Consider the following 24,665-nt stretch of genomic DNA (forward strand, 5'->3'; position numbering starts at 1 on the left):
CCCATTTACACCCTGACCAGCTGATGTTCAGCTTTGGCCCCAAGCTTGTCCAGCTGATGCTCAGCTTTGGTCCAAAGCTTGGCCATCTGTGGCCAGCTGATAGTTGGGCCAAAGATTAGCATCTGCTGAGCATCAGCTGATCCAGGCCAGTGACAAAGATGAGCAACAGCTGGGTGCAGGAAGAAATCTGAGCATCAGCTGTGCCATGGCCAGAGCTGAGCATCAGATGGGCCATGGTGAAATCTGATAATCAGCTTGACCATGAGCATCAGCTGGGCCAGGGCCAAAGCTTACCCAATCAGCTGGCTGTGTCACAATGTGTACTTTGATGCATCAATGTGAGCTCTAGATGTGCTGGTGGAGTAGAAATGGAAGCAGCATTGGAGCAGTGTTTGAGCTGAAACCAAAGCTGCATCATGTCACTTGCCAGAAAGTGACTCCTTCTTTTCCTGGTGTTACTTAAAGATGTAGCAGTGGACAACTGAAGTTTTCCAAAATTCACTTGCAATCAAGTGATCATTAATTTTTTCCTGGTTTTGCCACAAGTGCCATCATGGAAAGCGATGAAACCAGCAGCTCCAACAGTGTCCTCTACAGCATGGCTTTCAGAGGCATTCACAATCTGAATCAAGAACCAGTGCCAGTTACAACCCTTTTTCTTTTCTTTGCATGAGGAAGAGAGGAAATTTCAGATGAGCCATTTCAAAATTCCAAGGAATTGATCCATTGTTCAATCTGAATAATGGTAATCTATCATATTTAAAAAAGTCTTTTATCTTGCAGAGAGCGGCCTACAGCGGAGAAAAGTGGCACTTGAAGCCTAGTTTTTATAACAAAGACCAAATTGAAAGAAAAGTAAGCAAGTTTTGGATTACAACTTGAAGTTTATTGATGAAGTAAGTTTGATTATATCAATCTGAAGATTTCACAAGGGAGATTCAACTGAGACCAATGGGCATCTGATCAAATTTTTCTACGTAACAAGCAAAGATTTCGTTAATGAGGTACTTGAAATCATGATTTAAATATCGGGTATTGTAGCAAGTATATGCCGAACGTGCTAATGAAGTTCTTGAGGAACCAATCCATTTTCCTAAGATGGTCCAATAAAAGGGAGCAATGCTGTCGGTTATATCCAGATTTAATTTGTATAACACTGGTGTGCCCACTTTACGAGTTCTATCACTTGCCACGCTTGGATTTTTGATAAGTCCCTGAACGTGCTCGTAAAACTGTTGCCATGCTGCTTGCCTCTGTGACTTGAATGTTTCCACACCTTGAGCTGGAATGAGTGTGTTGATCAAATCTACATGGAAAAAATAGATAGGTAGTGTCTTCATGATGCGTTGTAAGTCGGCCTCTAAATATTCTGCCACTGGTGGAGGGTGTATGCTCCTGATTTCTGCTTGAAGGCTGTCCATAGAACCTTTGATCTCGTCGACACGATCAGTGTAGAGCGACCGCAATGGATAAATATGGTCATGACGGTTGGCTTGCACAATGAACTTTTGCACAACGCTTCGCCTTCTATTTTTCAGATCCAGGAGATACTGTTCTTTTGAAACATCTGGTAGCCTGGCCTTACCAATTTGATTAAGGGAGATCTTGTTTCCCTTTTCGTTTACCAATTGAGAAAGAAAGCGGGAGACTTGCCCCTCCTCTATCTTGAGCATCTTGTATTCGTCTTTCCTTTCGTTACCAATTAATCTAGAACCGCTTTTTAGTCTCAAACTTCGGATTGCTTCAAAGATCAATTGTTCGTCGCTTTCCTGTGGCCGTTGAGAATTGAAGATTTCAAAGGGTGGTGATTCTGGCAATGTGAATCCAGGACCAGTGGCGAAACGTTTGAAATCGTGCAGGTAGTCCGATTCTTGCATCATTTCGCTTTCCCGTGGCCGCTTAGAATTGACGATTACGAAGGTTTGTGATCCCGGCAAGGTGAACGGACGAGTAGCGAAATGGTCGAAATCGTGCAGGTGATCCGATTCTTGCATCAGTTGAGCCCATGTGTGGGAAGAGTTCGGATCATTTTCATACGCACATTGCACATTCTTCCAATATAATAAGCAGGTTAAAAGACAGAAAAGCCCCCGGAATGGAGCCCTGGTGGAGGTAGGGCGTGTGTATGAGGCAAGGCCTTGTCCCGAAGCCATGCGCGGAGTTGTCTATAGATTTGGATCGAGTGGATGGTCGCACAAACTGCTTTACTTTTGGTCGCGAACTTAACACAAGTCCCTCCCTCACGCCTACGCTCGGGGGGGGGGGGGGGGGGGGGGGCCGAAGGGCCCGCCTCCGTCTCCTACAGAGAGTCCCTTCGGGACCCCCGTTCGAGAGGCTTTGTTAAGCTCGTTTTGGTCGGCCTTCAGACTTCACAAACTGGTTTACTTTTGGTCGAACCCACCATGTCTGAAACTCCTCCCTTGAAACGAAGCGGTGAATACATTCAGCATTAGGGTCCAATTATAGGGGGTTGAGAAATCGACTCCCAAAAATTAAAAAATCAACTCCTAAATCAAGTTTACGTCGCGCGGACCGCCGCGCGACGTCTGTCCCGGGTCCCCATGACCCAATTTTGACCCGGGGGCATTTTGGGAGTCGATTTTGTAATTCCGCGATCCCAAACGGGAGTCGGAATTTTAATTTCGCAAAAAATGCCGGAAAATAAAGAAAAATTTATACCTCCGCACTGGGGCACCCAAAGCCCCCCAAAATTTTACAGCACTCTAAATACACTCTCTAGAGCATATGTTAAGCTTCACGGCATTAGCACACCTCAGGGAGACCCTGTGTAGCTGGGGGCGGATTTGGCGGATTTCCTACTAACGCAATGCGCCATGTCCTGAGATATGGTGATCCAAATGCCCCCAAAGTTTTTCTGCCATATAAATACACTCTCTAGAGCATATTTTAAGCTTCACGGAATTAGCACACCTCGAGGAGACCCTGTGTAGCCGGGGGGGGATTTGGCGGATTTCCTACTAACGCAATGCGCCATGTCCTGAGATACGGTGATCCAAATGCCCCCAAAGTTTTTCTGCCACATAAATACACTGTATAGAGCATATTTTAAGCTTCACAGCATTTGAAAACCTCAGGGAGACCCTGTGTAGCCGGGGGGGTGGATTTGGCAGATTTCCTACTACTTATCCTCACTTGAACCCTCTATATCTTCTGATCAAGAAGAGATAAAAAAAATGGAGGGCGCTCAAAGGATTCTCCGCCCTCCTATCTACAATTACCAATACAGACAGCAAAAATATTATCTCAGGACATGGTGCATTGCGTTAGTAGGAAATCCGCCAAATCCGCCCCCGGCTACACAGGGTCTCCCTGAGGTGTGCTGATGCCGTGAAGCTTAAAATATGCTCTAGGGAGTTTATTTAGAGTGCTTTAGAATTTTGGGGGCATTTGGATCACCGTATCTCAGGACATGCAGGCGCATTGCGTTAGTAGGAAATCCGCCAAATCCCCCCCCGGCTACACAGGGTCTCCCTGAGGTGTTCTAATGCCGTGAAGCTTAACATATGCTCTAGAGAGTGTATTTATGTGGCAGAAAAACTTTGGGGGCATTCGGATCACCGTATCTCAGGACATGGCACATTGCGTTAGTAGGAAATCCACCAAATCCGCCCCCAGCTACACAGGGTCTCCCTGAGGTATGCTAATGCTGTGAAGCTTAAAATATGCTCTAGAGAGTGTATTTAGAGTGCTGTAAAATTTTGGGGGGCTTTGGGTGCCCCAGTGCGGAGGTGTAAATTTTCCTTTATTTTCCGGCATTTTTTGCGAAATTAAAATTCCGACTCCCGTTTGGGATCGCGGAATTACAAAATCGACTCCCAACATGCCCCCGGGTCAAAATTGGGTCATGAGGACCCGGGACAGACGTCGCGCGGCGGTCCGCGCGACGTAAACTCGATTTGGGAGTCGATTTTTTAATTTTTGGGAGTCAATTTCTCAACCCCCCAATTATATGGTGTTGCAAGTGCGTCTGGGCACTCACCAAAGTTAGGCCGAAAAAAGGCCAAGCGCGCGTGGCCGACCCTACACGGCGGTTGCAGGAGGCCGGCAAAAAGGGTGGAAGTTTGGAGGTCAATTTGACGGACCTCGCTCAGCGAGCTTTGACCGTTCAAAAACAGACCTCCGGTCAGCCGGCAAAGACCCCGTCAACATTGCAACCACCCCGCCCATCCGTATCGAGTCAAACCACGGGCAAACTTAAGGGTTGACCGACCGCAAGGGCAAATTGACCGTCCAACCCAAGCCTCAGCAGACCGGGGGTCAGGGTCATTCGACCCCTCACGACGGCTATTCAACGGCTATTTGCCGTTCCATCACCCCTCCCCGAAGCGAAATATTGGCTCGTTCCACCTCATCAGCTGGCCACACCTCCTCATCGATCATTTTTGATCGTTTTCAGCTCACTCTGCACCAGGAACCTCACTCGATACGCTGAGCAAAGTCAGGTGAAGAAATACAGGCCACCAGGGCTTTTTTTTGGGTTTTTATTGCATTTTAAACTTTTTTAGGCTTTAATACAGTTTTTTTTACTTTTTTTTGTTTTCGTTTTTTGGCGTTTTTTTTTAGTATTAATTAATGAAAAGAAGAGATGAATCAAGGATGGTAAAGATGAGGAAATCACTTGAACCAAACACAATAAGATCACCTATCCTAATCGGCAAGGGTGACTTCTCTCATCATGAGAGCATGTTTGTCTTTCTCTCCCTCAAAAATAACAAGGAGACTCCAAGATAAGAGAAGAAACACACCTTTTCTGTAAAAAAGGGGGTAAGAATAAGTGTGTTCGTTGTTCCAACAACCAATCCCGCATAAAACAAAGCAAGGAAGAGTGCACAAAAAGAGGGACCAGAAGAAATTAGGAAGGAGGAAAGAATTGGAGGGGAGTTGTTGTTTCAGACTGAGGGAGATTGGATATTGAAAGGAACAGGGGTAGACGAAGTAGGTGAGAGCAGGAGAGCAGGGAGGTTAAGGTATGAAGGCGAGCGGGTCGAAGATGGATGTAGAGAATGCAACCGTGAACAGTCCGAGGAAGATAGAGGAGAAGGTGACCTTGAGTCTGGAGGCGGCAGCAAGGGGTTTACTAGTGACTTTGCCGGGGTTTTTAGTGCAACTGGAGCCGAGACCGGCGGCGCCGTTAGTGGTATCGGTGAGCTGGCCGGGGGTGATCTTAGGCAACAGACCGCCTTCCGGGCTGAGATGGACGCCAAGGGCGGAGACGAGCAGGGCAGCGGCAACATGCTGGGAGCGGACGTATTTGACAAGGGTGGCATCGGCGGTCCAGTTGCCGTTACAGAAGCAATCGTTGTCGCATGAGTACTGGACCATGGCTGCAACCGACGCATCGATCGTCGACTTGATCACACCCTTCACTTGGTCGGACGTCGCCTCCCGATAGGTGTACGCTAGGTTGCGCAGATAGATCGCCTTGAAGCCCTGCTGGTCCCGGTTGCATTTCGCCCCCGGCTCACAGGTCTTGGTGACCACGTTCAACACCTTCTGGCCGCTGAACGTCAGCTGGGCGTAGTTGTAGAACGGCGCGACCAGGTCGGCAATGTGAAGAACTGAGCTACTCACGCTTGTATTTCCAGATACAACTTCTCTGAGTTGTGGTTGAGAATTAAGTTTGGTTCAAGTATTGTCGGCAATTTGCAGCGCTGTTCGGGGTTGAAACTGGCAATCTATTTGCACAACTAGTTCAAACAGCTTGGGGGCCAGCCCCAGCTCTTGTACTCAGGTTCTTGCCAAACATGCATCAGAAGCTGTTCGCGGAGAGGCCAGGCAAAAAGGGAGCAAACGTACCAAGTTCCGCATGTGAGTCCGCTTGTGCTTGACCATGGCTTGCTGCAGGAAGGTGATAAGGCTCGCCATCGCCTCGTGAGTTTTCGGAAGTCCTGGGGGGGGGGGGGGTTGTCCTCCTGAATGCGTGTAAAACAAAGGTCTAGATGTGATTGGGTCAACTATTGCGCCATACCTGAACTCATAGAGCATAGTACCAGCTCACATGGAGGCAGTGGGAGTGGAAGCGGAAGCAGACGGGTGATCAGTCTTGCATTCACTCACAACAAGGGACTTGGTTGGAGAGGTGAGGTGGAGGGGTGTTGAGGGTGACGTGTCCCTCCAACGCACGGACTTGTGGTTGGTTGGAGAGGTGAGGTGGAGGGGTGTTGAGGGTGATGTGTCCCTCCGACGCACGGACTTTTGGAATCTGTGTAGCCCCCCCTCCTGCTGGCCGCTGGTGGTTGTCGGCTTGTTGGCCGTCAAAGCTTCTTGACAGCAAATCGCCGCTATGCCTGCCAGCGGATGTTTGGTCAGGGCGTGTTTGCCGGCGACTTGACCGGGCAAGTTAACATAACTTGCCTGAAGTCGAGTCAACTTCACCTGAGCTTGAGTTTCGGCGGGAGTGTGGTCAGATGGTTGGCAATTTGACAGAGCGGGGGTCAATTTGCCGGTGGCTTCCACCCCCTGTCAATCTGACGGGCGAAACTTTAAAAAGCGAAACCGCTGTGTAAAGCCAGCTTGGCCGATCCCAAAGCGTGGGTGGCACACGTCCAACCCCCGCTTGGCACAGTCCAAAGTTGGGGTGGTTCGGGACAAAGCCCCGCTGGGCCGAGTTCAAGCGAGGGTGCCACGCACGCCAAACGCTGTGCCGGCCATCAAGGAGAGAAGTTTCCCTCCTCGATGGTCGGTCTACAAACTGGTCATCGAGTAGGGAAGACTCCCTTCCTGATGATCGATACAAGTATTGACCACCGCGAAGGGAGTCTTTCCTCCCCGATGACCAGCCTACAGACCGGCCATCGAGAAGGAAAAGCTCCCTTGTTGATGTCCGATGTGCGATGTCGAGAAGGGAGAACGTTTCCCCTCCTCGAGGGCACATCGTTCTTGACTTTCGAGGCAGAGACGAGGGCCGGCGTCTGATGACCGGCGTGTTGCATGCCAAGTCACAGATCCCATCGGCCCAGAGCTTGATCTCGGCCAAGCAAGACTTGGCTGTGTGCCAAGCTCTGCCCCCCGCGCAACCTGCCCGATCAAGCCCGCTGGGCACATACCCAACCCCCGGAGGCACTCGGCCTAGCGGGAGTTGGGTAAGTGCCCAGACGCGCTTGCAACACCATAAACACATTTTGGGTGGTTGTGTGTTGGTTCCATGTTCTTTATTGGGGGGATGTCGAATTTTAGCGAATTTTACATCCTTTGTTTTACATTAGTAAAACCCCAATGATGTAAAATTGAACGTGTCAGAGGCCAACTCCGGACTTAGTCGAGTCAGTCCCAGCCCCAGCCGGCATTGCTTTGCCCAGCCAGGTTGCCCGGGACTCCGTTCCGCTGGTTTCGAGTGAACGGGTACTGGCCGGATGTCCAGCGCAGATGGCGGAGTGCAGTGCTGTCATGTACGAGTGTGGAAAGGAGCTCTCACAGAGGTCTTCAACGAACAGAAAGAAGAAAAAAAAAACGACGATCGTAGTATCACTGACAAACACACTAACAGCAGCATTAACAATAACAACAACAAGGGCGATAGCTGCAGAGGGACTGGGGAAGATGATATGGGAAACACTGGCTGATGGTGTAAGGAAAACATGCGTTCTATGGATAATATATAGAAAGATGGACTTTAAAGGTGTCCGGACATATGATGATAGAAGCTCTCTCTCTCTTTCTCTATGCAGGAATAAAAACAAAGAGCTAGAAAGGGAAAGCGACGAGGCAGCGTGGTGACATAACGACGTACAAGGAGACCTGCGAAAGGCCCCATTTTTTGAACCGATGGAGGTGGGGGTTTTAGGCAAGACGAGGGGATGCTCTTTTGGAAGAAGATATGCAGATGTAGGAGAGATGCTTGATGCGGAAGCGAGAAACGTAAGGTGTAGGCGATCAGGGACAGATTTGGAGGTCGGTGCATGCTGGCGGCAAGGGTTCGTTATGCCAGGCGAGATGGCTATACGAAAAAAGAAGGAGATTGATGAGCAGTGAATTTTTTGGGATGGGGGTGAAATTTTTTGGGAGATTGATGAGCAGTGAATTTGGGGCTGACCAGTTATAGCAGAGCGGTTCGAGGTCCTCCTTTTTGGCGACGATCGAGCCGATGAACTCGTTCTCGCCGCCGCTGATATCCGTCGGCCAATACCTCGGGCCCTTGACGGTGGAGCCGAGCAGCTCGGAGGCGAAGGCGAAGGCGCCGTTGTCGACGGGGAAGCTGCGGTCCTGGACGGCGCCGGCCTCCCAGCGGAGGAGGGTGTGGTTGGCGGGGTCATAGACCGGGCCCTCCCAGCCGTGGGGCCCGAGGTTGCCCATGGGCCAGACGCCGATCCGACGGACGTCCCAGATGATGACGAGCAGCTCGGGCAGGAAGTTGGAGTCGTCGTCGATCGAGAGGATCGGGCCGTGGCCGAAGATCCCGTCGAGGCCCGGGTCCGAGAGCCGGTGGATGAGCGCATAGGCCGCGTTCTGTTGGGCGTTCCCGAAGTGGTGGGTGGGCCCGTAGGTCATGTAGATGTACGCCAGCCCGCTCATCCCCAGCTCCTGGGCCACATCGTTCGCCAGCTTCTCGCCGTCCTCGACGACGATCCAGATCAGCTGGCGCTGCGGGCCCCATCGTTGGTGGCCTGGACCCGAGGGCCACTCGCGGTGCTTCATGAGCTCTAGGTGGGTGCGGATCGTCTGGATGTGCCGCTTGAAGTACGCATAGCGCAGGTGCTTCGTCCGCCCCGCCCAGCTGGTCTTCGTGTACAGATAGGCCGTCGGCTTGCCCGGCTCGAGTGTCTCGAGGCTCCATTGGATCAGTAAGGGGATATCCGCGCCCAGCTCGGTCTGGAGAAGCAGGTCCAGCGCGGGCCCTTCGCCCAACCACGCATGTTGGCAATATATATCCCTGATCGAAAGCTGGATGGAAAGATTGCTCAGCATGTCTGTGCTGTTTTTTTTTTTCCAGGCTGGTTGAGCTTACCCAGACATGCGCCAACATCGATTCCCTGGTGCCGGTGGGGACATTGTAGGCTGGGTCTTTGAGCAGGGGCGGGCTGGTGCGGTTGGCCTTGCAGTCGCAGTACGAGCAGATCGTCTTCGGTGTCCGCAGCCTCTCTGGGAACTTGCTCGGATCGAGGACCCTGTCCTCCAATACGCTGGGCGGGCCACTCCGCTGGAGCGGGTACGACGCTCTCAGTATTGCTTAGCACAAGGTGGGGTCAGTTGCTGGGTGTGGCTTGGGTGATCGAGAGGCGGGTATGTACCTAGGATGATTCCGGAGATGACGGCGACGAGGAGGAGGACGTGGAGGAGGAGCAGGCAGCGGGCCTTCTGGGGTTTGGGGCGGTAGGTGGCGGGGGTGTTCGAGTGAAATCTTGCTGGTTGCGAATCAGGAGGGGGGTCAGCACGGTGTGTGTGGGTGTGTGTGGGGATGGATGGCTGTACCGAACTGGGCGTCGCTGCAGGCTGCCGAGCCGGGCGAGTCGAGCAGGGGCTCGTGGATGGATGTGTGGATGGGCGAGGGGTGGTAGTGGTGCATGGAGATGTGCTCCTTGGCGGGCTCAGCCGGACTGCCGCTGGCCATGCTGTCGTGGTTGGGCGCAGGATGGCCGGGGCGGGCACTGGGCTTATGGGCACCCCCCGTGGGGCTCGGCAGGGGGGATTGTTTACTTCATTTCATTTCATTTCATTTTATTTATTTATTTATTTCTATGTAAGCTATATATTTATTTCTGTAGTACATGGCTCTAGTAGTAGCCCACTGGGGGAGGAGAGAGAGCACGTCAGAGCGGGCGGCGCAAGGATGGGTGGCTGGGCGACTGACCGGTGTGGATGAGCTGGTGGGGGTGGCGGTCCATCTGGCGCTCGAGGATGGCGGCGAGCTCGGCGTCGAGGTCGCCGGCGGCCTCGATGGCCGTGCACAGCTCCAGGAGGGCCTTCCCCGCCAGGCTGGCCTCCTCGTGGTTGTCCTTGATCTCGATGTTGATGAGGTGGACGGGCTTGTTGAGCTCGCCGCCCCGGCTGAACAGGTCGTCGCAGACCGCATCGAAGCAGCGCTCCTCACAGGTAATCACCACATCCGCACCGCCCACCGCGCTGTCCTGCCACCGCTCCGGCGCCACCTTCAGCTTCCGGTTCCGGTCGAGCATCGCAAGAATCCCGTTGGCCGTGTATCTATCTGCCCACACACCGCTCAGCCCGACGGCCAGCCACACACACACACACACAGAACAGAACAAAACACCCACAGCTTCTCATCCTTCTCCTTCAGCTCCTCGTACATGTCGTTGTACGGCGTGCCGAACGAGTACACGTTCGGCTTGTCGATCGCCGGCCCGGGCAGACGGACCATCGAGCCCGTGCCCGCCGAGGTCACCTTGAACGCTTCGCGCGCCAGCACATGATGGCCCTCCATCGACCGATTCTGCACCCCTCATCAGCCGCGCCGCGATCCGCCAGGGGGGGGGGGACGAGCAAGCACCTACCTGGTTGCTGGCACAGACCACACAGAACGTGAAGTTCCGGCACGTCAGCCGCACCTCTCGCTCCTCCTCCGCCTTCCCGTTCTGAGTCGTCGTCGTCGGCCCCGGCCCACCATCACCCTGCTCGGCCACCTTCGATCCCCGCGCAGATCCAGCCGGGGGTGACGGCGGCGGCGGCGGAGGAGGAGGAGGCGTTGCATTCGCCGCCGCTAGCCGGGCTCGTAGTCGCGGGTCATTCGAAGACATCTTCTCAGTAGTCGTAATATGTAAGTTGGCGGCGGTTCTCCTCCTCCCTCCCTGTGACATCCGACCTCGAACTCCCCTGCCTGCGGGGCGCGAGCTGTGACAGGTTAGCCTGCGGGTCGGATGTCACATGAGCTCCACTTATGTAAGCCTCTCCGAGCAGACCAGAAGCGGGCCCTCCGGAAGGGACGGCGGCGCCTGGTGCACGCCGGGGATCGAGGTAATCACAGCCGTGTTGTTAGAGTTCAATATACACTTATGCCAACTTTAGCTAGTTTCTATGTACTTACACCTGATGTACATAGTTGTTAGCTTCCGTCAGTGACAGGTCCAAACCCTAACCCTGTCACTGCCGGGCACGTACAGTCTAGCTCTTGCACGCCCAGGATCCTCTCTCTTTCCTCACCAAGATTGGATACCGGGACCCACACGTGGAGAGCTGACCGCCGCCAGACTGTACGATGCAGTTTCCGAGCCTTTACAGGTTAAAAGCCGGCTCTTTACTAGGCCACGTTTGTTGCAGGCTGTGTTTTCCATATCTACGGGAGGTTGGTAGATGAACAGGTTACATCAAGACATTGAAATAAAAAGGATTTGTCTAAGGGACAAAGGAATCCCCAAGGAAGAGATCAAAAGAATCTTACAGGAAAAGTACCCACCAAATCCCCCCATCCCAACCCAAATGATGCGCTTGCCAACCTCCAACGCTAGATGGCCAACATGATGGCCAAATTGAATCATATAAAGGTGGCCCCACCCGGAAATGATCAGGGCAGTGTAATGATCAGTACTGATCCTAGATCAGTAGCTGTGTACACTAGCTGATCAGTGATTCCATTCAGTGCTCTTTTGAATTACATTACATCATGTATTGTTTATGTATTTATATAATAATCAATATGTTATTTAAGCGGGGAATGAGGCCTAACAGGGGATAAATGAGTGATACCTGTCTTGGGGGTATTTCACATGTACAGTAATGTTACAGTATATTGTAAGCTTCCTGTTTGCACGTAACTTAACTCTTATAACAACATTACATTATGGTAGCTGTATTTAACTATGGTTATCTGTAAAGTAATGTATAACAAGAGTACATTCTTAAGCTTGTATCTAATGAATGTAATAAAGGTGTAAAAGGAATGTACTGTATGTAATGTGAACAATTGCAGGTACTTGGTATGTGTAAGGTACTGTGACATGTACTCTGTGGCTGACATACATTTGTGTGACACATTCTTCAGTTTCTGAAGTTTTTGAAAACATAGCTGAAGCTCAGGGAAAAGTCCATGGGAAAAAACCTCATATTAACTAGGAGTTGGACATGACTTCATAAAATCTCCCTAAGATTATACTTATACATATTTCTGAAAATTACACCACGGCTGCAAGAAAAGTATCTTGCTACCGTTCCCAAACGTTTCAGGTTTTGAAACGGTTCCTGGGAGCGTTTCCGGTTGAAAAGTGGTTCCCGGCAACGTTTCCAGTTGAAACATGGTTACTCATAATGTTTCTGGTTGCCCAATGGTTCCCGGAAACGTTTGAGGTTTTGAAACGGTTCAACAAAACGTTTTGGGTGTTTTCAACCACTCTGCAACGTTTCACACAACCAAACTGGTTGACATGAACATTTGTGCTGCTGCATGCCTAATGATCAGAAACATTTGAAAATGGTTCGCCAGACCAATTCCGTTCAAGAAAACGTTTGCATGGCCCTCAGTAGGTTGGCAAAAACGTTTACCACGCATACAACATTTAATGTAACATTTTTGAGCAATGTAAACGTTTAGGGTCAAATTTAATGTTTCTTGAAACATTTTTGAGCTATGTAAACGTTTAGGACCGGTTTTGACAACACAATAAGTTAATAAAATGTTTGCACAACCAAGTGCAAACGGTTTTTTGGATATCAAGCTCTCAAGTCTCCTCCAACCATCACATCCCCTTGTTCCCCATTCCGCCCATTGTCATGTCCTCCCCCGCCCCATCCCATTCAGACTACGGAGTTTCCCAGGAACCGCGACAAGGCCCGATGCACCACAACAATGAGGCGCCGTTTGGCATGGCCCCTGCTTGCAACCTCTGCAAACTTCATAATTACGTGGCTCCAACCACCACCTCCGGCATCACATTATTCATCAACTACAAGCTCTTTGCCAAGGTCCAATACAATGATGAGGATTGTCACTCCTACCAACGGTGGGCCGCTACGCTACATTTAGTCCGTAGTTCAGCGCAGCGTAGCGGATCTAAACTACAAATGACAGGGTTTTCCGTTAGCGGGCAGTGATTGCCCGCTACCGCTAACAGGCACCCCTTGAAACTACAGGGCCTCTATCGCCGCTATCAGCGCTAGCAGTGCTATTCAACCGCTAAAAAAGCTGATAGCGCTGTTAGCGCCCGTTAGCGTAGCGTAGCGTCCTGTAGCGGGCGCTACAACTAACGGCAATGTGTCAGGAACTACGCAACGCTAAACTAGCGGATAGCGCACACTACGGATAGTTTAGCGTAGCGGCCCACCGTTGCTCCTACAGAAGCATCAAGACGGAGCACCATCTCACCCCCATCCACATAAGTGGGCAGGACATGCAGGCCATGGAATTCCCGGAGTTCAAGGTGCGCGTCATGAAAGCCATTTGCTGCCAGGCCACCAACAGATACTCGCTTGACATACTGGAGGTTTACACCGATTTCAGGGGACTCCTCACTTGGAACTACGGGTTTACCCAAGGTCCAGTCCCTCAGCCTGTCAATATTGCCATGCAACCAATCTCGTGCTTTTCCATCTTCAAGTACGAGTCCATGGACGTTTACGCAGGGTGTAGGACATACCTTTTGCTAGAGATGGACCCAGCGTCAATCACTCTCCAACCCAACACAGTAATGTCCTTACTAGTAAGTCCCCGGTCTCCTGCTGCCTCCCTTCATCCCTGCTGACTATATCCACTATTCTCAGTGTTGCCACAGAATGGCCGGATTTATCTTAGAGGAGATCCCAGATGACAACCGACATCAGCTGTAGCGATCACGTGGCGGCACCAAACAGGCCAAAGCTCCAAGTCCTCACCTTGCTGGTCTAGTCCTCCCCAATGCTATGCCATGTCACCACAAAAATTGACTCCTGATCTTGTGATATGTGTGTCTTGTCTTCAGTCTACTGTATTGTGATAAGTCTATTCCTCTTTCTTGCTTGAATGCTGCTCTCTCTATCTCTCTCAAGTGAAAGAGCTGCCCTTGTCTATCTGTCTATCTCTCTCAATTCCTGACATGCAAATACATGATACATATAAGCAAAACTTCTCACAATGGGTCTGTTTTATAAGCAATTTCACAATATAGGAAAAACTTCTCACAATGGGTCTGTTTTATAAGCAATTTCACCCACAATTGGTCTGATTATAACTCCTCAAGATGCAAGACAGCCACCTCATTATGTAAGCCTTCATGTGGTCCCAAAATATTTTCATCAAACAATATCAAACAATCTTCTACTCAGAATTCTGTTAAACACATCTATCTAAATGATTTGATGAATGAAAAATGATTGCATAGAATGCACAACAAGAAACAAGTAAACAAAAGTCAATTAATAATATTGATAAACTGACTGGCATATAATGCTCATCAACTTATCACATAAGAGCCCAAATAGTAATGGTGGTTATGAATCTTCACTACACAATGAATGAAACATGTTATATGGGGAGGAAATACTTTCAGTTTCCCTCCCTTTGCCACATATGCAACCCTTCCTCCAGATCTGACGTCATCACATCTTCAGGTATGGGACAAACAAACAGGTTTGAATGCAGACGGTGTAAATATGGTGCATGATGTGACACTGCATTGAGCAGGTAGCTGTTCATGGGATTGTGCTCTATATAGTTCACGTGGGTTCTTACTTCTTGGCCTCCAGTTAGAGGGATGAATTTGGTCCTGACTGGGCAATCAGCTGCAAAGCAGTTATGCTGAACATTGATGGTGCATATGATGTGCTAGATAAAATAAGATGGATTGAATCAGTCAATGAATAATATAATCAGAGTTCATGATTAATATGATTAACATTTTCCAAGACTTAATTTGCATTGATGGCTCACCTGTGCAGGCTCATAATAAAAACTTAACTCCTTGACCAGAATTGCCATCTGATTCTCTGGCTGAGTACCTGATTTGGTGCATCTCTGTATTTTTGCATAGAACTGATTATTTCCCACTTCCCATATGGAATCCACACATCCAATAATACCATTGGGAAACATACGTTCTTGGGTCTGTTATCTCCATCCACAAAATGTTTGGTTAGCACAAAAGCTTGCAGAATTGAGACAAATGGGATTCACCAAGACAAAAGTACCATCGCAGATGACTTACTTATCATTCAATTTGACAGCTTGAACCTTTGTGATGAGAAGTGTGGGGAAATTCCTCAACAGAGGCACTGGGACAAGTTCTCCTGCTTTGCGTGCCCCCCTATGACCATGAATGGTTGGTTTGAGTTGGCTGGACCCAAACCAATGTGAATTGTATCCCATGGATTTTTGGACAAACACATTATTATCAAAAAGTGCTTGTACTTCCCTGGATGCTTGAAAATATCTAAGGTGTTCATGATCACATAGTATGGCTCCTGATAACAACAACCTTATTATGTTGAAGTTGTTGAAGCAGGTGGCTATATCCCTGCTTGGGCTTTGGCGGTTGGAATGAATGGAGGCATTCCTTATCACCCCATTGAAACTCTCAAATTTTTCAGTGGCAAACAAGCTTGCTGGGCCATATCTGCGTATTGATTTGGGAAGATGCAAGATATGATGAAATTTTGGTTTGTTTGCCCACCTGCCATTCATGATACACACATGATATAAGAATAGATGAATTCGATTTTCCATTTCCCAAATGAATTCTTCCATATTGTTTATGTGAGTCTGAAATGCCATACTTGCAATTTGGCACAGTGAAGTCCAGATTTCCTGCTGTTGCTCATTCATCATGGGGAATAACGCAAAAGGGGTGGCCTGAAGAATCAGTCTGAATTCTTTCCCCATGAGGCTTTTGTAATGCTGAATCATATTTTGCGGCTGTATTGGAGGACCATTCATTCCTTCTGTATTGAATGCGTGCCAGCGTGCTTCCAGTTCTGGGTGATCAGATTCTTTCAGTTGACCCATGAAATCTTTCCAAAGGTATTTGACAACCCCGAGAAGTATGACATGTAGTATTTCTATTGGAGTATCCTTGCAACCATCAAATGCTATCAAATGAGCAAAGGGGTTAATCATCCTTTTGGGAGTATCTGCCTGCATTTTGACTATTCTCAACCTTTCTTCATAATCAGAGCGTTTCAGGTCAATTAATGCAAAATTGATGCGGTCCCTGATTCCATATGCTTGATCCTTTCTTTCAAATTCCTTTTGGGTGCCTGATTGGGATGTTTCCCATAAGTCATATGTATTGTCTATTGTTTCTTGCCATGTGCTTGGTGGTGGCATATGAGGGTGGCCGAAAAATTGTCTGAGGTATTCCATTGTGCATCTTTCCTCCCCTTGAGGGCATTGCAGTCCGCACATGCGACAGGGGTTGTTGGAGGTTCCTGGGTTTGGTGTATTGGTAACTTTGGCAGCCATGGGTGAATCTCCAACAAATGCAAGCATAAAAGTCATGAACATGACTTCTTTCTTAACACTTGAATCATAAGCAATACTAACTGCTGTGGCCAATTCACTGCAAGTTTATCTGGTCAATCATGGTAGAATTTTGTCATAAAGGTGATAGGTTAACTTACTTCAACTCTTGAAGTATGGGTTCAGCAAGCTCCAGAGGGCCCGCCTGATTAGATGTGCATATAAAATGGCAATTGTACTCCATGTTCAAGAGGCTTGGGGGCAGGCCACTGAGGGTAAAGCAAAATGAGTTGTGCTTATTCCATTGCTTGGAATTGTTACCTGATGTGTCATCTGCATACAAGGTGATAGGTACATGACGTATTATCTTTGCATTTGCTTCCTTCCGCCAAGGATTTGGAACTGGAATCTTCCTTGTGCCACCACCAGGAATACATTCTGAATGAATAGGTAGGAAAGTCAGTTTTAAATCACCAATATTTAGTGAGTGTGAATGAAAACTCCTTGCCATATATGCAGTGATTGCATTTTGCTATCAACAGTCCGCCTACAGATGTGAATATTTGATCATACGTCAGGCGGAAGTGTGATACTGGGATTTCATCAAGCAGGTGGTGGGTATACAGCAGGTGCCCTGGAACCAACATCTGTGTGACATTGATCCTTACATTGTTGTGGATTTCCACAACATTGCAATATTTAGGCCTGATGCATTTGGACTATAGTATATCCTTGTATTTGTAAAAATATACTGGAATCATTATTATATCAGGTCCAAGTGATTGGGACACTGTGACTGGCTCATATATATAATAATGCTTGTCATGAACTTCAACCATTTGCACTCGGCACTCCCGGGGAAGCTCCTCTCTCCATTTGATACTTTGACACAGTGCGTAGATGTTTTTACCCTTTGGGTCATGGGGGTAAAATTCCATGTGTTTGGAAACAAGAGGATTGGCCAGTTCCTGGGGGATTAAATATATGGAATGAATGAGATTCCTCATTAATATGTTTCACCCAAAGTGAAATATCTGTATTACCCCTGCTATGAGATCTCTCAAACTGATCATGTAAGTCTTGTTTTGGAATACAGAGATGTTTTGCTTGATTACATATTTCAAGATGTTGGCACTTATGCGGGTCCGGGCCCTTCTGATGGTGTCCCAGTGGGGAAGGTCCATGTTGCACAATAATAATATGGACCGGATCTTATCATAGATCTGGCTGGACATTATTGTGTGCAAGTGTCCAAGCATCAGGGTTCCAACCAGGTACTGTGGTGAATTGTGATAAAATAAATTGTTGATAAGCAGATGAAGGCATCTTCAGCATGGAAAAGATAGAACTTTCCTCCTTGTTGGGGAATGGGTACCAGGGACAATTAATATCCACCTTGTAAGAATTGGGAGCAGAATATGTTGTTGGGGTCAGCCCCAAATTTTGTAAGTGGGATTGAATGATATCTTCCTGATCTTGAAGGAAATCATGAAGGTCCAGGCTGTGTTCAGATTCATCATCAGATTAAGAATCATCAGAGCCGTGACCAAATTCATCAGGTCACATATCATCAATGTTCATTGGGAGTGGCCTGGGTTCCTCCAAAGGTAATGGGCCAACATAGGTGTCATATTCCATGTCAACATCATCTTGTCCTGAGAGAAAACAGGATTGATTACGCTAACTAGAACCAGAACTTTTTAAAGATAAAAAAATAGTGAGTTAGAAAGGATAAGAAAATCAACAAGATAGTAGACAAGAAAGAGCATACCGCGATGAGAAGAGGTTTTAGGTGGAACAAGAACAGAAAGACTGAAGAACAATAGGTCAAACAATGACAAGTAGTAAGCACTATAAAAGGGAAAAAAGAAGGCCAATAAGTTTCTTGAGGATGAGATTTCTGTCTTGAGATTGATTGTTTTCTCACCAAATTGGAAAGAACCAATTGATGAATTTGAGGGAAAGCGTTGGAGCAGCAAGGATGATTTGCGTTGAAGTTGCAGCTGATCCGAGAAGAAACCGATGTCAGTTTGAGTTGATGAGGAGCGAAGTGAGTGAGAGGAGATAGAGAAGAAGAGAGGGAAAGAAGCAAAGTCGGAGGGATATTCGGAGGAGAGCAATGTTGGCTGGATTTGAGCGAGAGCCAGGCGGCTTGAGGCGGAGAGAGATAGTAGAGCGATGGAGTGATGACTGTGTTTGAGTGAGCCGCTGAGGAGGGAGCTTGAGATCGAGAAGAGGCTGTCTTTTATAGCTGTGAGGTTGAGGGTTGAGTTGTGGTTGAGCTTCTTTGTGCGCATGAGCGACGGCTGACTTGTGGTTGTTGAGAGTAGTTTCAGGGAGACGTTTCAGGAACCATAGGCGGAATGACTCGGAGCAGATTACGGAGTTGTTTCGGAGTTGTGAGACGGAAGAGATGAGAGAAGGAAGGGGAAGAGAGATCGAGTATGAGATGGGAAAGGGAGCGACTGGGAGCGGACGAGCATTGTGCGCGACAGAGCGGAAAATCATGCGCGACGGGGCGGGAATCCCAGCTGCCAAGTTGGGCAAATTCCAACACCCCCCTCAATTTGGTGAGAAAAGAACTAGAAAGCACCTTTCTCTGATTCTGTTGAGGGATGTGTGATTGCTTGCTTTGGTTAGTGCGTCGGCTATCATAGCTTCTGACGGTATGAGTTTGACATTGATTTGATTCTTGTTCTTGAGTTCACGTAGCCATTTTGCCTTGATGTCCAAATGTTTTGTCTTCGAGTTTGAGCCGAAGTTTTTTATTTTTTCAACTAGACCTTGATTATCTACTTTGAATTCAGAGGGATTGAGTTTTTCTTTCCACAGTTCTTCTATAAGATATGTGATCCATTGATTCTCTTGAGCTCCATCGGATAGGGCGTTCATTTCGGCTTCTGTTGAGGAGAGAGTAATATTTTTTTGTTTTTTGCTGTTCCAAGAAACCGGACATGATTTCCAAAAACAGATTGAACCGCTCCGAGAGAGTCTAGTTTCGAGATCATCAGCCCATGTTGCATCTGTGTAATATTCTAGAGCTTGAGGATGCTTGTTTGAGTCGGGCAATAGTTTGAGACTGAGATCGGCAGTGCCCTTGAGGTATTTCCAACAGTGAATCACTTCTTTCCAGTGATGAATTCCGGGGGCATGATTAAAGCTTGAGAGAATAGATACAGCGGGTGCTAAGTCAGGTCAAGTTCAACAGGCCAGAAAGTTAAGTATACCGGTGAAGGATCAATAGTTCACTCCGAGATTTTCAAACTGTTTGCGCTCTTCCTCTGATGCGGGCTTAAGTTGAACACCCACAGAGAGAGGAGTCTTGACAGATCTGCATTCGGTTAAGTTCAGCATTTCCAGTCCTTTTTGAATTAGTTTTGGCTGTGACAGTTTGATTGATCCCACTTCCTGTTTCACTTCCATGCCAAGCAACGTGTTAGGGTCGTGAGCGGTGGAGTTGGGAAATTGGTTCATGAAGAGTGCTTCGAATTGTTTGACTTTTCCGACTACGATTAAATCATCCACGTGAAAGAAAATGAATGAGTCGCCATCATTGTGTATGAAGAGGCACGGGTCGGATGTCAATTGATTCAAACCAGTCTGTTAGGGTTTTATACCAGTTAGCGGGAGCTTGTTTGAGACCGTAGAGGGATTTTTTCAGTTTGAGAAAAGGAGCTTTCCGGTGAGAGCCTTCAGGAGTCTTGATGTATAGTTCTTCCTCTAAAGGTGCGTACAGAAAGGCGCTTTTCACGTCAAACTGTCTTAATGGAAGATTCTTGTCGATGGCAAACAATAAGAGAATCAGCAGTGTTGTAAACTTCCCGGTCGGAGCAAAAGTGTTTCCATAGTCGATTTCAGGAATTTGAGAGAAACCTTGGATGCACAGTCGTGCTTTCTTTCTCTCGGCAGCGGAGAGAGTTTGAGGCTTGGTTTTGAAAATCCATAGCGTGTGGAGATAGGACTCGGGTGTTTTCCACATGTCGTCCCATACTTCGTGAGCTTCGATGTTATTCAGTTCTTCATCGGCAGCATTCTTCCATTTCTTGCATTCAGGTGAAGCCATGGCCTTTTTGAACAAGGACGGATCAATTGATAAGTGAGAATATTTCACTGGTTTGACTTTTGAAGTTCGTTCTCGAAGGTTTTGCATGTTTTCCATAGGTGGAACCAGACTGTCTTCAATGTCTTCTTCGCTTTCATCAGAGGAATCGGAGCTCGAGTCGGAGTTTTCTTCAGGTTCGGACTTGCTCTGAGGGTTCATGCTTTGAGGAGTGTCTTGTGTTTCATCTTCATTGTCTGTTGCATCGTCCGTGAGATCGACGGGGGAGTTCTTTGGTACTTGTGTTTCTTCAAAGGAGTCTTCAGTCACTTGAATGTTTTCTTCAATTATCTCAAAGTCCTCTTCGTCGATAGAACTGTTCGAGCTTTGAAGGTGATCTAGAAACCGTACGTTTTTGGTGTCAACAATTTTTCCGGATTCACTCAGAATCTTGTAGGATTGGATTTCGTCGTTGTATCCAAGCAAGGTACCTAGTTCTCCCTTTGGCATCAGTTTTGAGAATGATTTCTGAGGTAGAATGAGATAGGACACCCTATTTCCAATGGGATGAAAATAGTCAATTGGGATTGTTCTGTTTTTGAAGATCTCAAACGGCGACTTCTTACTTCTGTGCGACGGTATTTGATTAAGGGTGAGCGTGCTGACTTTGAGAATGTCCGACCAATATCGTTGACTAAAGCCTGAGTCTTTGAGGATAGTTTGAAGTGATTCAAGGATAGTTCGGTTGTGTCTTTCAGCCAGACCGTTCTGTTGAGGTGTGTACGGGTCTGATGTTCGAGATCGAATGAGATGTTCCGAACAGAAATCAAGCAAACTTGTGTTAATGAATTCACTTCCTCGGTCTGAGTGAATCACAGTTGGATAATAGCCAAATCTTTTTGCCTCATGACCAATCATCTTAATCAGGGTTTCAGCAACTTCACTTTTTGACTTGACTGGAATTGCCGAGCAGTATCGAGAGTGACTGTCTACCACAGTGATGATGTAGCGGTGTCCTTCTCTGGAGAGAGGATGAATTGGTCCAATCAAGTCTAGGTGAATTTCCTCAAAGGGCTTGGATGCAGGAGGATGCTTGGCTTTAAAGGAAGCCCGAGTAATCTTTGCTACTGAACAGGCCTCACAGGTTTTCTCAATTTTAATAGGAAAACCAAGCTTTTGCCTTAGTCGATGATAGCTGACATGCCCAAGAGACTTGTGCAAGTTCTCTGAGCTGGTGAAGTGCGATTGATGTTCATTGTTCACAAAGGAAAGACTCGGAAGATTAGAGTAGTAATGCCCTTTCATTTTCAGTTCATTGTGTTTGAAAACGTAAAAATGATTTTTTCCAAATTCAACAATATAATCATCAAGCGCTAAGCATCTAACAGACAGGAGATTAACTACAAGATCTGGAACAAAAAGCACATTGTTTAGAATCAGGGAACCGTGTTCATTAACAAGTCTGATTGATCCCATTCCCTTGATCTTCAGAGATTCGCTTCCTGAGCTCGTGCGGACTAGTCCTTTTTCTGTCAGATCAAGAGCAAAGAAAAGTTTGAGATTTGAGACCATGTGAGCAGATGATCCGGAATCCAGAATGAAGTGGGAAGAGGAATGAGAAATTGAAGTGTGAAAGCTGCTGACCGTAGATTCAGCACGTCCGGTGCCAGGTGACGAGTTGCTGTTTGCTGGTCTGAGGTGCGGATACAACATCCAACACTTCGATTCAGGATGATTCGCAAGAGTATTGTGTGCTGTTTTCTTGCACTTCTTTGAGGCATCAGTGAAAAGCGCTGTCACTTCAATCTTCGAGCTTCCAGTGCGATTTGCGGTGGCAGATTGATTGTTGAGGAATAGTCAAAGATGATCTAACACTACATCACTCGTGAGTTCTTTCTCCGAATGGGTGATCTGTTGACTGATGTTGGTGAGGGACGAGGGAAGCTTCTTCAGGAGAATATAAGCGACCAGGTCCTTCGGAAGATCGATCCCGATTTCAAAGAGTCGTGAGTTGACTGTTCTGACTGCAGTGATGAACGTTTGAACATCGCTAGGACTGAAGGTGAGATCCAACAGCTCGTTGAAAACTCGCGCACAATTAGCTGGTTGAGTAGATGCGAAGTAATTAATTATAGACTTCCATATTTCTCTGGCCTTTTTCTCGTTTTCGTGATTGATCACGTTCGGATGAATGGCGGAGTCGAGCTTGGAAGTGATGATTGTTCTTAATTGAATGTCTTCGTTAGCGGAAAGGGCACCATCCTCGGATGTGAGAGGAATTCGAAGTCCTTGAAGATCGAGCATATTTTCAACTCGATTCTTCCACATGGTGAAGTTGTCACTTGTGAGGAGAGGGATCGCTTCGATGGCTGTTTTGAGGATGGTGGCGTTGATTCTTTCCATGCTGGATTCTGTGTTCTTGTTTTGAGAGATTGGGTTCTGGTTGGAAGTTTCAGGTTCGGTGATTTTGATATCCGGGACAGTGGACATTGAGGTGTTGGTGATCGTTCGCTATTGTTTGACTGTTAATCGTGAGAGAAAACAGGATTGATTACGCTAACTAGAACCAGAACTTTTTAAAGATAAAAAAATAGTGAGTTAGAAAGGATAAGAAAATCAACAAGATAGTAGACAAGAAAGAGCATACCGCGATGAGAAGAGGTTTTAGGTGGAACAAGAACAGAAAGACTGAAGAACAATAGGTCAAACAATGACAAGTAGTAAACACTATAAAAGGGAAAAAAGAAGGTCAATAAGTTTCTTGAGGATGAGATTTCTGTCTTGAGATTGATTGTTTTCTCACCAAATTGGAAAGAACCAATTGATGAATTCGAGGGAAAGCGTCGGAGCAGCAAGGATGATTTGCGTTGAAGTTACAGCTGATCTGAGAAGAAACCGATGTCGGTTTGAGTTGATGAGGAGCGAAGTGAGTGAGAGGAGATAGAGAAGAAGAGAGGGAAAGAAGCGAAGTCGGAGGGATATTCGGAGGAGAGGAATGTTGGCTGGATTTGAGCAAGAGCCAGGCGGCTTGAGGCGGAGAGAGATAGTAGAGCAATGGAGTGATGACTGTGTTCGAGTGAGCCGCTGAGGAGGGAGCTTGAGATTGAGAAGAGGCTGTCTTTTATAGCTGTGAGGTTGAGGGTTGAGTTGTGGTTGATCTTCTTTGTGCGCATGAGCGACGGCTGACTTGTGGTTGTTGAGAGTAGTTTCAGGAACCATAGGCGGAATGACTCGGAGCAGATTACGGAGTTGTTTCGGAGTTGTGAGACGGAAGAGACGAGAGAAGGAAGGGGAAGAGAGATCGAGTATGAGATGGGAAAGGGAGCGACTGGGAGCGGACAAGCATTGTGCGCGACAGAGCGGAAAATCATGCGCGACGGGGCGGGAATCCCAGCTGCCAAGTTGGGCAAATTCCAACATGTCCTTGAGGTTGAGGACCAGGCACAGATGGTGGCTGATCCAGTAGTGCTTGCATTTGTGCCAATTTGTTCACATGGGTCCTAGATTTCACGTGGGCAGTGATACTTTTGGGAAGACAGGGCCTAACCCCACATACAAGACACCTATATGTCACTTGTCCATTCCTTGGAGACAGTTTTTCAAACCCTAAATGGCACCATCCAAACCAGCTTCAGCCAAATCAAAAGAGCAAAGCACAGATCCTTACCAGGTATTTCTGCAGACATGGCCCCTAAAATTAACCAACCCTGTTGAGGAAGAAAAAACTTTTTATGTTTTGTGAGGGATGGTGTTTTATATGTGTAATTTTTAGTAGTGATTTTTTATTAGTATCCCTCTGGTTATTTCAAGATAATAAAGTATAAGAATGATAAAAGAAGAATTAACAAAGTGGTGGGATATGTGTCTATTGGCACTCAAACAGAGTCCTTAAATAAAGGGGGCAAAACTTCCCACACCGGAGTGGAGGGGAGCCTTAGCGCTGCGCATACTCTCTCCGCAGTATCTGAGTTCCCCCAACCGCATCGGAGATGTATCCCTTGCTCCTGATCCACCAAGTCCCCTCGACTCCCCCAGACACTCCCCTCCGTTGTGATCCATCCCCAGACCCCAGCCAATACCTGCACCTCCACCGCCAATACAAACTGGCTTGACCCCGCTAGAACATCCTGCCACATTGACCGTCCTGGTTGATAACGGTGTCGCCGAGTAAGTCCCACCCCATGTTTCCTTCCCCCAACCGCATCAGAGATGCACATGTACCTCACTCCTGATCCACCAAGTCCCCTCGACTCCCCTCTGTTGTGATCCATCCCCAGACCCCAGCCGAGACCT

At 47.7% G+C, this 24,665-nt stretch overlaps 4 protein-coding genes across 4 annotated transcripts; all 4 read right to left on the reverse strand.

The window, feature by feature from the left end:
* Nucleotides 1-938: 938 nt before the first annotated feature.
* On the reverse strand, nt 939-2,153 carry PtA15_18A84 (uncharacterized protein; the record flags this gene model as incomplete). Its single annotated transcript, XM_053165042.1, has 1 exon — nt 939-2,153. The coding sequence occupies one exon, from the start codon at nt 2,151-2,153 to the stop codon at nt 939-941; it is 1,215 nt and encodes a 404-aa protein (XP_053028583.1).
* A 2,830-nt stretch (nt 2,154-4,983) lies between these two features.
* Nucleotides 4,984-5,886, reverse strand: PtA15_18A85 (uncharacterized protein; the record flags this gene model as incomplete). Its single annotated transcript, XM_053165043.1, has 3 exons — nt 4,984-5,521; nt 5,593-5,696; nt 5,818-5,886. The coding sequence occupies 3 exons, from the start codon at nt 5,884-5,886 to the stop codon at nt 4,984-4,986; spliced, it is 711 nt and encodes a 236-aa protein (XP_053028584.1).
* Nucleotides 5,887-7,893: 2,007 nt separating this feature from the next.
* Nucleotides 7,894-9,568, reverse strand: PtA15_18A86 (uncharacterized protein; the record flags this gene model as incomplete). Its single annotated transcript, XM_053165044.1, has 5 exons — nt 7,894-7,957; nt 8,054-8,901; nt 8,966-9,186; nt 9,249-9,362; nt 9,430-9,568. 5 exons carry the CDS (start codon nt 9,566-9,568, stop codon nt 7,894-7,896), a joined length of 1,386 nt encoding a protein of 461 aa, XP_053028585.1.
* Nucleotides 9,569-9,767: 199 nt separating this feature from the next.
* Nucleotides 9,768-10,712, reverse strand: PtA15_18A87 (uncharacterized protein; the record flags this gene model as incomplete). Its single annotated transcript, XM_053165045.1, has 3 exons — nt 9,768-10,158; nt 10,266-10,408; nt 10,470-10,712. The coding sequence occupies 3 exons, from the start codon at nt 10,710-10,712 to the stop codon at nt 9,768-9,770; spliced, it is 777 nt and encodes a 258-aa protein (XP_053028586.1).
* Between the last annotated feature and the right edge of the window lie 13,953 nt (nt 10,713-24,665).

This window comes from Puccinia triticina, chromosome 18A (genome assembly GCF_026914185.1).
Source record: "Puccinia triticina chromosome 18A, complete sequence".
Lineage (NCBI taxonomy): Eukaryota > Fungi > Basidiomycota > Pucciniomycetes > Pucciniales > Pucciniaceae > Puccinia > Puccinia triticina.